General features: G+C 33.0%; 1 protein-coding gene across 1 annotated transcript in view; it reads right to left on the reverse strand.

Moving 5' to 3' along the window:
• Positions 1 to 1,852: 1,852 nt before the first annotated feature.
• LOC123543070 (uncharacterized) overlaps positions 1,853 to 12,838 on the reverse strand; it is a 72,913-nt gene continuing 61,927 nt past the window's right edge. Inside the window, exons 33-38 of the mRNA XM_053532098.1 lie at positions 11,177 to 11,370; positions 9,606 to 9,746; positions 6,339 to 6,423; positions 5,770 to 5,925; positions 2,860 to 3,226; positions 1,853 to 1,945 (exon numbers count right to left, since the gene is read on the reverse strand). Of these exons, the coding sequence (XP_053388073.1) occupies positions 1,853 to 1,945; positions 2,860 to 3,226; positions 5,770 to 5,925; positions 6,339 to 6,423; positions 9,606 to 9,746; positions 11,177 to 11,370 (1,036 nt within the window). The remainder of the gene's footprint in view (positions 1,946 to 2,859; positions 3,227 to 5,769; positions 5,926 to 6,338; positions 6,424 to 9,605; positions 9,747 to 11,176; positions 11,371 to 12,838) is intronic.

A 12,838-nucleotide genomic window follows, 5' to 3' on the forward strand; every position in this document is an offset into this window, starting at 1 on the left:
TAATATAATATAAAATAGCATAATAATTCTAATGATTTCGGTAACATTAAACACAATGCACAAGAACTGTCTATTGTCAAAATTCAGTTTAATCAAAAACAGTGTTACATAATTATGTATTTTGACATAGGTAATAGCGACATGTATACTAGATTTAGCTGAATTAAAACATAAAAACTCTTGATGAAACATTTCGTCAACGATCCGCAGTAGCCGTGATTAATCAATAAATCACTTATTCACTAACAAAATACCTATGGACTAAGGAGAATCAGCTTAATAGTGTCCATACATACAATAAAGTTAAAGGTTACACATACAATAATGGAATACTCCATACATACAACTGATAGCAGGCTACATATACAATAATGTAAAAGGCCGTACATACAATAGTGGTGTAATCTTTCTTTAATAGAGACATTCCGCTATGGCGTGTACCCTTTATTAACTCGTATTGCTAACAATGATCCTGATTGTTATAACTATTTCATTAAGCAACACTTCCGCATTTTATTTATTTTAATATGTAAAATAAAAGCAAAATCAGAAATGGTGAGTGTTTGTATCGTATTTGTTTATGTAACACTCCATCTATGTACTTGTGTCTGACATTATATCTCTTTGGTTTTGTGTTTGCAAGCGGAACAGTAACTTAACAAGATCATGATACTCTAGTTATCTTAGAAACACAAGATACTAAGATAACATAAAAATGCACAAAAATTCACAATTACAATTAACTTAAAGAGGCACTTTTATTGAACATAACAAAACATTTATATTTATGTATGTGAGGGGGTGGGGATATGTTTGTAGCAGAAATGCCCATAATATATTGCTTCACTATATTGCTACAAAAAGACGCAAGTGCATCAACATAATGGATATCAAGCATAAATTCTATAAACTAAAATAATACTATTCTACTTAATATGCTACTGAAAGAAGAATTTCAATTGTACAAATAAGAAAAAAGTGTACTTTTATAGGTAGACATTTAAACATCTGTTACCCTGAAATCTGATAAAATGACCATAAATTCAAGCAATTAATTTCTGAAAACTATCTACATTCAAACAAAGTGTTATGATTGCATTCAATGCAGTACATTATGATAAATTAATTGTTCTGAAATCATTTTTGCAAAAACAAAAAAAAAAACAAAAAAAAAAAAACAAAAAAAAAAAAAAAACCCGCAATTTGTATCATATACAAACGGACACGTGATCGTACAGAGAACGTTATATCTACAGAAATGCAGCTTGCAAAGCATAAAATGTTGTATATTGATAGATTGTGAGATATGCCAAATATATTTCTACTTGTACATTTTTACATCAAATAGTATCTAATGTGTGTCGTTCCACGGCTAATTTTGAATGTAAAATGCTTTGAAGAAGTTCGACATTACATATTTATCATAATCTGAACATCAATAGCTAAACTTAGAACTCATACAATGTGTTCTTGATGCAACACCATACACTCGTTTGTAAACAATCATACTGCTACGTGTATCAACCCATAACGTATAGAAACATTAATTGTAAAATCACTGTGCAATGTTTCTATTTATCCATTGCAAAATTAATGTTTTACACTACTGGATTAAAAACAAACTTTTTGTCACAGGCAAAGATTTTCATTTCAGGAAATATTCCGTAGATTCAATGTATTTATCACTTCTACATCCTGCATAGATCTCTAATGCAGCTTGATCAGGTATTTAGTTTTACTTTCTCTTTCATTTGATAAAACTGTCACCATAAATCGTCTTGCTTCCTTTTGTGTCAAAAAATACATCAGCTGTCATCTGTCACATGAAAGCACAAACCCTATATGTATGTCTCTAGAAGTTTGTACTCCGTCTGTTGCCATAGTAGTATTCCCTCTTCTTCTCCGGTCGTCGGTATTCATTACTTCCGCTACTATAACCATTCCCCTGTGAAATAAATTTGTTTCGTAAAAGCTATTCGGCGACCCTTTAAAGGAAACCGAAATATTTGTTAAGTACATAAACTGGTTTACCAAAGACCAGTTACACAAAAACAGGAAACAATTTTCTTTCTTAAATAGTTTTGTGGGGGTTTATACGCTACAATATCAGCTTCTCAGCTTTATAATGAATTTGGAACTGCTCGCACAGAGAGTAAAATACTTTCCATATTATTGGATAGGTACGATGGTTTTCAATGTTTTTAAACAGAAATCGTGTCTGAATAAGCGCGTGGCTTCTATGCTCTTATGGATAAAATATCATGCAATTGATAAGTATTAGAACAATTTTAACATAGTTCTGATGCGTTTCATACACAAATCTATAATATAAGAAAAGATACAAAGAACTGAATAAAAACAAAATTGAGCAATTGATAATTCCGAATGTTTAAATGATATATAAAACAAGTCAAATGACCACTTACTTTTAAAGCCAAATATTGAAGGGGGTGAATCAAAATCTTGTATCTTTATGTTTTGAATAACTTAGAAAAGTATTAATTTCATTGATTTCTTTAGTTTTATTATGTAAACAATATAAGTTAGTTATTCTTGTCTTACTTTTTTTGAGAACTGGAAGATGAAACAGGTATTTCTATAACCAATAAATTGTTTGCTTTTTTCACATGACATTTTGTTTACGCTTATTACAGCACGATAATTTAAAATTAGCTACAATAAAAATGACCATATTTTTGCAGCATTTTCTAATGTACTTTTGAATACAGAAAGTATTGGTGTATATTTTTTGTAAAACATTGAACCAAGACGTCTTGTACACTCCATTTGAAACAGGAACATATGACAGGAACATGAGCACGTATGGTTATCAATTATATCTGTAACTTATATTCTTACCACTCCACTATCCTTAGATCTATTAAATTTTTCTCTTCGACCATAGTCCGGCCTCGGTGAACTTGGTCTTCCGTAATCAGGGGAAGGAGATCTTCGGCCATTCACATTGTTCCTCGGAGCTCTCCAGTCCATATCGTAATTTGCGTCCAAGCCTTGGTTGTAACTTGAAACCCTTCTTGGCTCCTCACCCGAGTACCGTCGGGTATCGGAGCGATAGAAATGGGCATTATTATTCGCAAGGTTTGGCATAGAGCCGTGAAAGTGAGGCCTTGGTAGTTTATTAGGTTTCGCGTAGGCTGAACCATTGAGGTAACCATTGCGGTTTCTATAACCGCTACCGCCATTTTGTTGTTCATAGGGTAGAGACCTGAAGAAAATATAAAAACATTTTGATTTGCGTGGCTCAAATAGTACAAGATGTCGGCCATTAAACAGTATCGTAATACGAGAGACTTCAACATTTAATTGAACACTATGAAATATATATAATTGTGGGTTTTCCTGTTTTCTTCATTTTGATATCCTATACATACAAGTACTTCGATTTAAAATATTGTTAGATGCAAACGCGAAAATATATGACAAATTAGACAGCATAGTCCGTGGACTTTTGAAGATTCGCCATTCATATAGGTGTATGAAAAGTGGTAAAAAGCTCGAATATTAAATTTCTATAAGTTGATTCAAAGCATTTTGTCGTAAAAGTGTGCCAGAAAAAAACGCACTGGCTGAATTCAATAATTCTTTCCAAACACGACGTACTGCAAAAGCACCGACTATCCTTCGTATGCTCTCAAATGTAAATCTTCCGACAATATGACAGATGTCCAAGCGGTTAGGAGTTTTTCGAAAAACACTTTTTTGGTGCAAAAGCATGCATGAAAATGTAAGGTTCATCATCACAACCCTGCACAAAAAACAAACAGGTATGTTCCTGGGGACTATTCAAGAAATTATGCAGACTATTCTATCTTTGATAAGGTTATGGAACAGATGTTTGTTTGTTTGATTTTGGTTTAACGCCGTTTTTTTTTCTCAAGTTTTCAGGTATGTAAAAGCAGACAGTTAACATAACCATGATTCCTGGCCCCGTGTTCATAAAACATTTTCAGTCTCAGCTGAGTTTGATAATGAAACTTTATATGTCAATTATGTCTAAATAGCATGTTTAAAACTAAATTTTAAGTTAATAACTATTTTCAAATGCTCATCCAGTTTTGATGGTAATTGTCAGGTTGTATTTACTATTGAAGGTTTAGTAAAATGGAGAAAGAATGATTTCAGACACAATGTATTTTATCAAATCTTCACCGAGAACATACGCCTCGGCCGGGATCGAACTAACAGCCCCGCGATCAGTAGATCTACGCACACCCTACTGAGCTAAGCGGGCGGGCTTGTTGCGTAACATGTGAAAAGGAGAGTATGATCGAGAAACTAAAGAGCGTTTCGCGTAAGATTTCATGTTGGGCCCGGAAAAACTTTAGACGATTCGAATCTTGAACAGGAGAACTAGCTAAACAAAACTACCTTAAAAGCTGGTGTTCAACAAATACAGTCAAACCTGTGTTAAAGACCACCTCTGAACAGAGACCACCTGACTCTAAAGACCACATATTATTTTCCCATTTTGAAATTTTTAATGTATTTTAACCTGCAAATAAAGACCTACTCCCAATAAAGACAACATTTTGGCTCTCCCAAGGGTGGTATTTATAGACAGGTTTGACTGTACAGTCATTCAAATTTATTCAACATTAATCAAGGTATCTTTAAACTGGAAACATAAGCCTATTACCAGCTCCTTTTCTTTTGAATGATGTATGATTTCATACATTTAAAGAGAAACTACAAGAAGGAAAAACTCGTTACGGAAAATGTTGATAAAAGGTAACGAAAACAAGTAACTAATGAATTATCATTAAAACTTTTCCGTCTTGGTGTAAGCTTAATATTCAGAATGGATTACCTCTTTCACGAACAATAAAATATTCACCACTATGTATATGTATTTTTATATGTTTCTGTTAAAATTGAGCGCCTCTCATAGGCTTATTACAGCCGTTGCAGTAACAAAAACTTATATATAGAATGTAATCACGCATATTAATAGCAGACTCGGTTCAGGAACAAAAATGTAAAGAGCAACAAGCCCTAGTATGTGTAACAGGCTCCACCAGACGGCCGCCACATGGCATTTAAAGATTGCTGTTGTGATACCTATTCTATAAGATCCATTGGAAGTACAACACGCAACAAAGCAAATTAAATTTAAACAAACTAATGAGCTAAAGCAACCGAAAAGAAACATTCTGTTCTAATGCTCAGAGTTAAACTTACAATTATATTATCTGGTCCTTTCTGATGTTCATGGACTACATTTAATACATCAACGTAATGAAAGAATTCCGCTTAATTGAGAGCAATGTAGTACATTGCACCACCTCTCATGCACATAATTATCCTTGAGTACATCTTTTGCTTCTCAAGGGCTGATAAATTTTAACTATTTTGTCGCGTGGAGGCACTATACCTCGTACATGTACACAGTGGAGTATATTCAAGGGAGAGCGCAGATCTACGAATCGCGGGGTTGTGAGTTGTTTGTTCTCCGTGAAGATTTGATTAAAGGCACTGTGTCTGGAATCATTCGTTCTTCGCCCCTTATTGATGTGTGGAAGTTGCGAGGAATACTGATAAGGTAAACTGCCCGCCGTTACGTACATAACTGAAATAATGTTGAAAAACGGTGTTAAACCCTAAACAAACAAACAAAAATCTAAAACCAACGGCTTAAAATACCACGATATAATTAATTAAGAACAAAATCCCTTTCCTGTTGATCAAACATATCCATGTTTAAGAAATGCTCAACAAAGTTTGTACACATAAAACTGGTTAACTATTTACCTATAACTATTTAAGGAGTTCCTGTCGTATGAAAAGTTCTGACCGTCTCTCATGTATTGACTATTTATTAAAGAACCGTCGAACGACTTGAAGTCATTGTTATCCATATTCCTCATAGACATTTTCTCAACTTGCTTAACCTTGGCTGCTTTCCATCTAGAAAATATGAAACACACCTACTTCTTCAAAGTTAGCTGGTATAGTAGTATTGTCACTGTCAAACATACTCAAAGTATTTTAGACTTAAGTACTAGCTTTGTGCGAGAGGAAGTAGTTCTAAACTTTAAAGACAAATTAATGTTTAGCTTTCGTAGAAAACATGTTGCAGCTGATGCGTCCAGTAAAAGCGATAGCTACCTAGATAAATTATCGATATGTGTTATACACCTGTAGAAAAGATCTATGGAAATTCAACTAACCATATGTTTAGTAATATGGTGAAGTTGAATATAAAAGTTGAAGTTATTTTCGAGGATAATTTGCAAATATACTACATTCTGACTTCTATAGTCTTTCATTCATATAGTCAATGTACATATATCTAGTTTGATTATTGTAATTATATTCACCTGCATACTGCAAAGACAACGACTGCCAATATAAAGACAACAGCTCCAAGACTACTCCCCGTTGCAATAAGAATTTTTTTGTGATCTAAAATAGATAACAAGATTCAAAAATAACATACAATGACCATGCTTCATAACATACGTATGTATACACATCGGCACTTCTGTTAAAAATGTTGAAATCCAGTTAATCTAGTTAAGTGCTTTCGGTACCGACACTAATCAACCCGAATCGAAATGGTAATCACGAATGACGTCATCACTGATTAACAAAGAACATAACTTTCAGCTAAAATAACACGTGACCTACTTATTTTAAATTAATTTGCCTTGAACAGTACATAAAACTTATTGCCTTAGTTTCTTATGATTGGTTTGAAATATGATACGTATTTTATAGACACTATGTAATATATTAATGTGTATATACCTCTTAATTCAATTTCTTGTCTTTACTAACTTTTCTTTCTTATTTGACGTATCAAAATATAATAATATTCCAATAGCTAACTAGAGTAGCGCTCATTGACGTAGTCTAAATAAAACTCTTAACTTTGTAGGTTCAAGCCAGTGGACCATTTATGATAAGTATTCTCCCTACACAATTTCAGCATTCTCCGTTTTTTACGGAAAGCCATGCACCTTTTGAACTACACACTGTATTAACGCCCAAAGAATGCCAAAATGCCTAATGAGAATACGTTATCACCAAGTGCCAAGCTTGATTTAATTCAAAGTTAAGCCCAGTCATTTTTCGAAATTTCCATTTTATGAAGCAAATGCATGGCGACAACGTAGTCCTTTCAAGGTACGCATGTCGTTACTTATGTCCATATAAAAAAGCAGACGCAATTAATTAAAAGACCAGATAGGAATTTAATACATGTATGTTTCGAAGAAATACCTGTTTCCGCTAATTGTACGTCCTCGCAAGTTTTCCCCGTCCACCCATCACGACACCTACAAATTGCTAAAGCTATCAGTAACATAATTTTGTAAATATATGATCTAGGTACAAGTTGTCAAAGTGTTTTGTAAGGATTTTGTTTTTCTGAAATAATGCATTTATTTTCAATAAGTAAGTCTTTATGTCAGTGTTCGACCCATACAACTTTGAGAGAAAAAACATCAACGATAATTTCTTTACATGTATATCATATATATATTACTTTATTGTTTATGGAATATTCTGAAAATTTCGTAAGGTGACAGTGTTAAAGGTTTATAAATTTATTAAATTCATGGCCACAAATTAGTAGAAGTTATTGGCCCAATATTACTTGAATAAACCTAATATAAAATACTCGTTTCGTTTTTGTTGGGTTTAAAGTCGCCCCGACACAATTATAGGTCATATGGCGACTTTTCATCTTTGATGATGGATGAAGATCCCAGTGACCCTCCGTTCATTATTTCTTAACGAATTGGCACCTGAGTAGAACCACTGACTTTCTGTAAACCAGCTGGATGGCTTCCACACATGCAGAATTCAACGCCCTAAGTTAGGCTTGAACCCACATCGCCGAGTGACAAGTGGTTCTATGTCAGCGAGTTTAACCCTTAAATACTCATTACTCAGCTAAATATAAAGTGGACCAATAAGCGGTGATAAACATTATGACTTTGGTACATAATGCATAAATAGATAACTCATGACGAATAAAAAGAATAAATTTTCATTTTTCCTTTTTTCAATTTAAGATTGATATAAAGCAAACCAAAGACAAAAACAAACTACAAGGCAAATAAACATTCTATGAAAGTTTAAGAAATGCCATCGTTACATTAACATTATAATTGTTGAAGGACGACCAACGGACAATTAATCACTCTCCAACTGTTTCTGTTTATGCGGTCTAGTAACTGAAGAATGCATATATGAATGAAATTGCATCAGTCTTTAAAACAATAGTGTAAATTAAGAGTATTAAATCTTTCGAACTGTACATTACATTTTAGCGTTAGCTATAACCCTTCAACTTTTGTAGGTCGGTGTAATCCATAACCATATCCTATATAGAAAACTCTTACATGATTCTGTTAAAAAAAATAAAACGATAACACGTATTGATTCGATGCACATATTAGCCGCACCATGAAAAAATCAACACAGTGCATTCGCGACCAGTATCCGCATCCGCGCAGTATGGTCAGGATCCATGCTGTTCGCTAACAGTTTCCTTAATTGCAATAATATTTGAAAGCGAACAGCTTAGATCCTGATCCGACTGCGCGGATTTACAATGTTGATTTTCTCATGTCATGTTTAATACTTACCTGCACTCAAAATCGGTGTCCTCATTAATCATATGACATGAACCGTAATTCTGGCATGGATTTTCATTACAGGTATTATTTGAAACTGAAAATGTATGAAGATGCAAATTTAGATAACTGAAATTGTAATTGGTCGAAAGTATTAAATACCAGAAATATGCCCAAAATACAACCGACTCACGTTTAAACAAGTGTGTTTTGTTGGCAAATAAAACACGTTTTGGAGTTCAGATACGTAGATTAAAACATCGTGTTTTATTTGCCAAGAAAACACGCAAAAGTAAAATCTATTTCTATTTTAACACGTTCGAGTTACACCAGAAAGGGATACTAATCTGGAATTCTTTATAGGTGAAATATCCAAATGTAAATCATTTTGTGTGTTCCAATCAATAAGACAATGCACGGTAAATCCATCTTTGTATATATTAAAAAAATCTTAAAAGTATTAGAACACGTTTGGACCCTATGGCCTTTATCAAAATCACCACGCCGTCCCGGCCCAAATTTCACGAAAAAATTACGTTTTCCAGCTATGTAGTATCAGCTTCCTTTCAAGCCATTTTGATACATTCGTGGTGAAAGATAAAGTAACTGAAACATTAACTATGAAAAGAATTGTTCAAACAGCGTTCTCTTACGTATGTACTGTTACATAAACAAAAAGATACGAAGTATTTGATGAACAAAAAGATAGGAAACACACTTAAAGCTATAATACTTGTGATATAATAAATACCTACTACTGCGAAATCATTTTTATTCGCGTAGAACGAATTTTCGCGTATTTCGCGCTAGGACTGATGCGCGAATTTCAGACCGCGTTATTATTATTTTTATATTATATTTTTCCCTTTCTAAAATTGAAAATGCGCGAATTTAAGCCCGCGCGAAACAGTCCTTCTTCACGTTTGTGCGAAATTTCATTCCAGCGAATTTAAATGATATCACAGTATATGAATTTTAATATAGATATTAAAGCACCTTTACCTTTGCATTCATAATCCGATTTGCGTGTGTAACCTTTCTTACATTCACAATGTAATTTGGCGTTAATGTATTGGCATTTTGTTGAGTCAGGGTTGCAGAGATTATTTTGTGGTATACTGCATAATGCATCAGTTTGCTTAGCTGAAATACAGCACACAAAAATAAGAATAAATGTTTGTAATATCCAACTCCAAGGCACCTGGTTAGGAGGAACATGATTTATATCCTGATAAAAATAAAATATGAAATAATTCACCGGTTGTATTACACAAATGCAATTAATCATAATGGCATTTACATTATGGAATGTCTTTTCTCCTCAGAGTGTAACCTAGAAAACTTCCATCCGGTATGCAAAAAAAGTATTTATACACCTATCAGTAGTGACTGATTCATCAATTTGGCAACATTGTTTAAGATTTTTTTTTTCCAAATACATGCCAAACTATGGAATATACTGAAGATGATATATTTATTGGGCTCAGGTTGTTTTAGCCAATGTACCTACACCTTTTTATTACCATCTTAGAATGAGATATCTACTTCTTACGACCAGTTTAACTATACTATATTTTTTTTGCATCCAATACTGCATAATATACAATCTTTTAAGTATTTTATAAAACATACTGACAACAAAAGTAGCATCATGAAAAATCACATGATGTTTGTCGTTTCCGGAAATGTACAGGTAGTAATCGGATATAAAGTAACACTTTCAACATATCTATATTTAGGACATAGATATATACGTACACCTTTGTAAATAACAATACTGTAGAATCTGGTAATTAAGCGCATATTCGAATATAAGCGCATATCAAAAGTAAGCGCATACGGCCTTACCGTTATTCCGTATGGGATAATAAGCGCATGTCATGCCCTTACCATAATTTGTCTCGAAAGTAGACGAATATCCGATTACTGGTAAACAAACAACAGATACAGCAAATAGACGTCAGTAACGGTATTATACCGTAATAATTCTTTGTCATAAATACAGGTGACAAATGTTCTTACATGTTGAATAAATTTTAACATCTATTGTCTGATAAAACGATAATTGTTTACGATAATCATGCTTTTTAAATAAAAAAGGTTTTCGTTGTCATAACAGTTTGTCTTTCTTTCATCAATTTTTTGAAAACTATTTGGATAAAATGTTACATTCGTAGTGTTGAACAATGACTGAATGGTCCGAGAGATTGAGCATTATTTGCAAATTGTGTATGATTATTATGCTTTCATTATTCATAAATACTGTATGCAATAAAAGAAAGTAGTTCACTGCGCATGTCCATGACCATGTTTTACTTTCGTTTTTCTCAACCAAGGTTAGCACTGTCGATTTTCCTAATATATCAAAAATAGGCGCACACAGCTTGTCTATAAGCGCATATCAAATTTAAGCGCATAGTTTTGGCTCAAGTATAAGCGCATATCAAAAATAGGCGCATAAAAGTGTCACTAAAATTATTATAAGCGTATACGCTTATTTACCAGATTTTACAGTATTATATATAAGCTTGTTACAGGTATATCGTAAATGATTTTGTAGTATTGGTACAAACTTTCTTCAAATACTACATCTTCAAATATCACATTGAATGGTAGATCGACAGATATATCATTCTTCTCTGATTTGCATATTCCTTTTGGGCAACTTTTCTTCCTGTAGTCTTGCCATGCAGTTGTAATGTTTTTCGAGTCCAATGGTTCATCAAAATGCAAAACAAATTCAACAGCTAGGTTTTCAGATGTTTGCCTGAAAATTGGAATTAACCATTCAACAGTTACATAATGCTAGCCATAAATGCAAAAGATGGCTATGGCTTGATTAAATATCTTGTCAGGTACTCAGTTTTGGTGAAATCTCGACTGGAAAAGATGCAATACATTAAGCCGTTGCAACCTTTGAAATACGACATAATTTCACACTACAGTTTATTAACGTTTGGACCCCTATGGCCTTTATCAAAATCACCAAGTCCTGGCCCAAATTTCACGAAAAAAACTTAATAAGTAATTCCTAAGTCAAGTAAGTTATTTTAAAACCTTGCTATTGCTTAATTTATTGTTACTTAATGTCGATTGTTTCTATAGCAATGTATTTATAGGTAAATTGTACCTTGATATTAGTTTTTGTCTGCAGTACTTATGTCAATCATGCTAATATTATATTTTTATTTAAGCACTGTATAAAGAACTTAAGTATTTGCTTCAGTATATTTCTGATTTCTATACTTCGTTTTCTGTAAAATTCAGAATTGTTGTTTTGATCTATGAAATAGTCATATACGGTTCTGAAATAGATGAAAAAGTCAACACTGAAAACGCATCAAGGACAAAAACAAGCACTTAACTAAGTAATTACTTTTTTTCCGTGAAACTGTGACCTGGCTTTCTTTGAATACATCAACTAATCAAAATGAACTTTAAACTTGTTTCATTTGATAGAGAAGGTAAAAACCGAAAGGTAAATAAAGAATATGTAATTTACTGAAATAAAATTTTATCTTCTTTCTTTAGATAACGAAGGTATTATATAGTATCCTTTCACAAGCTGGAGGATAAGACGACATCTTGTTTCTGATATAAGTAATATTACAGTCCTGTTTTACTATCCTCTAAAATTTACATATCATGTGTCGGTGCGAAATTAAATCCAACCAAAAAAAAATTACAGACCAATACGAGGTCCGAACATATTATTCAAACCAAACACAATTATAATCTATTCATAGTAAAACTTGTTAGGTTCTTGAAAGATGTTCCCCAAGAATTTCCATTTTGCAGTTTTATTACTTTTTAACTATTTCTCTTCGTAAGAAAATACAGTAAATCAAATTTATGAAAAACAGGTGGAATATGTCATACTGGGGAAAAATATTGCCACGATCGTTGATTTGAGTGGTGCAACGTATCTGCATCATGCCTCTTACAAAAGTATGTCCGCAAATTATTCAGAAATTTCCCCCTAGTTAAATGTACATTATCCTCTATCATCAAGAATGATTTTTATTTATTAGTTTTTATGTACCTGATAATACCAAGGATAAGGAAGGGAAGATTTCTCTTGGACCGCTGCAAGGAGGTGCCCACTGTGTACCTTAATGTGATGGTTTTGTCTGTGCATTTGTGTGTGTATGTCTCTTTTCTGTTGTTCTTGGAACGCAGCTATCCCTTGAATATTTTTGTCCTTGTTTCGATTGAGTCTGTCTGACAGGTAATGA

The sequence above is a fragment of the Mercenaria mercenaria genome, chromosome 19, assembly GCF_021730395.1.
Source record: "Mercenaria mercenaria strain notata chromosome 19, MADL_Memer_1, whole genome shotgun sequence".
NCBI lineage: Eukaryota > Metazoa > Mollusca > Bivalvia > Venerida > Veneridae > Mercenaria > Mercenaria mercenaria.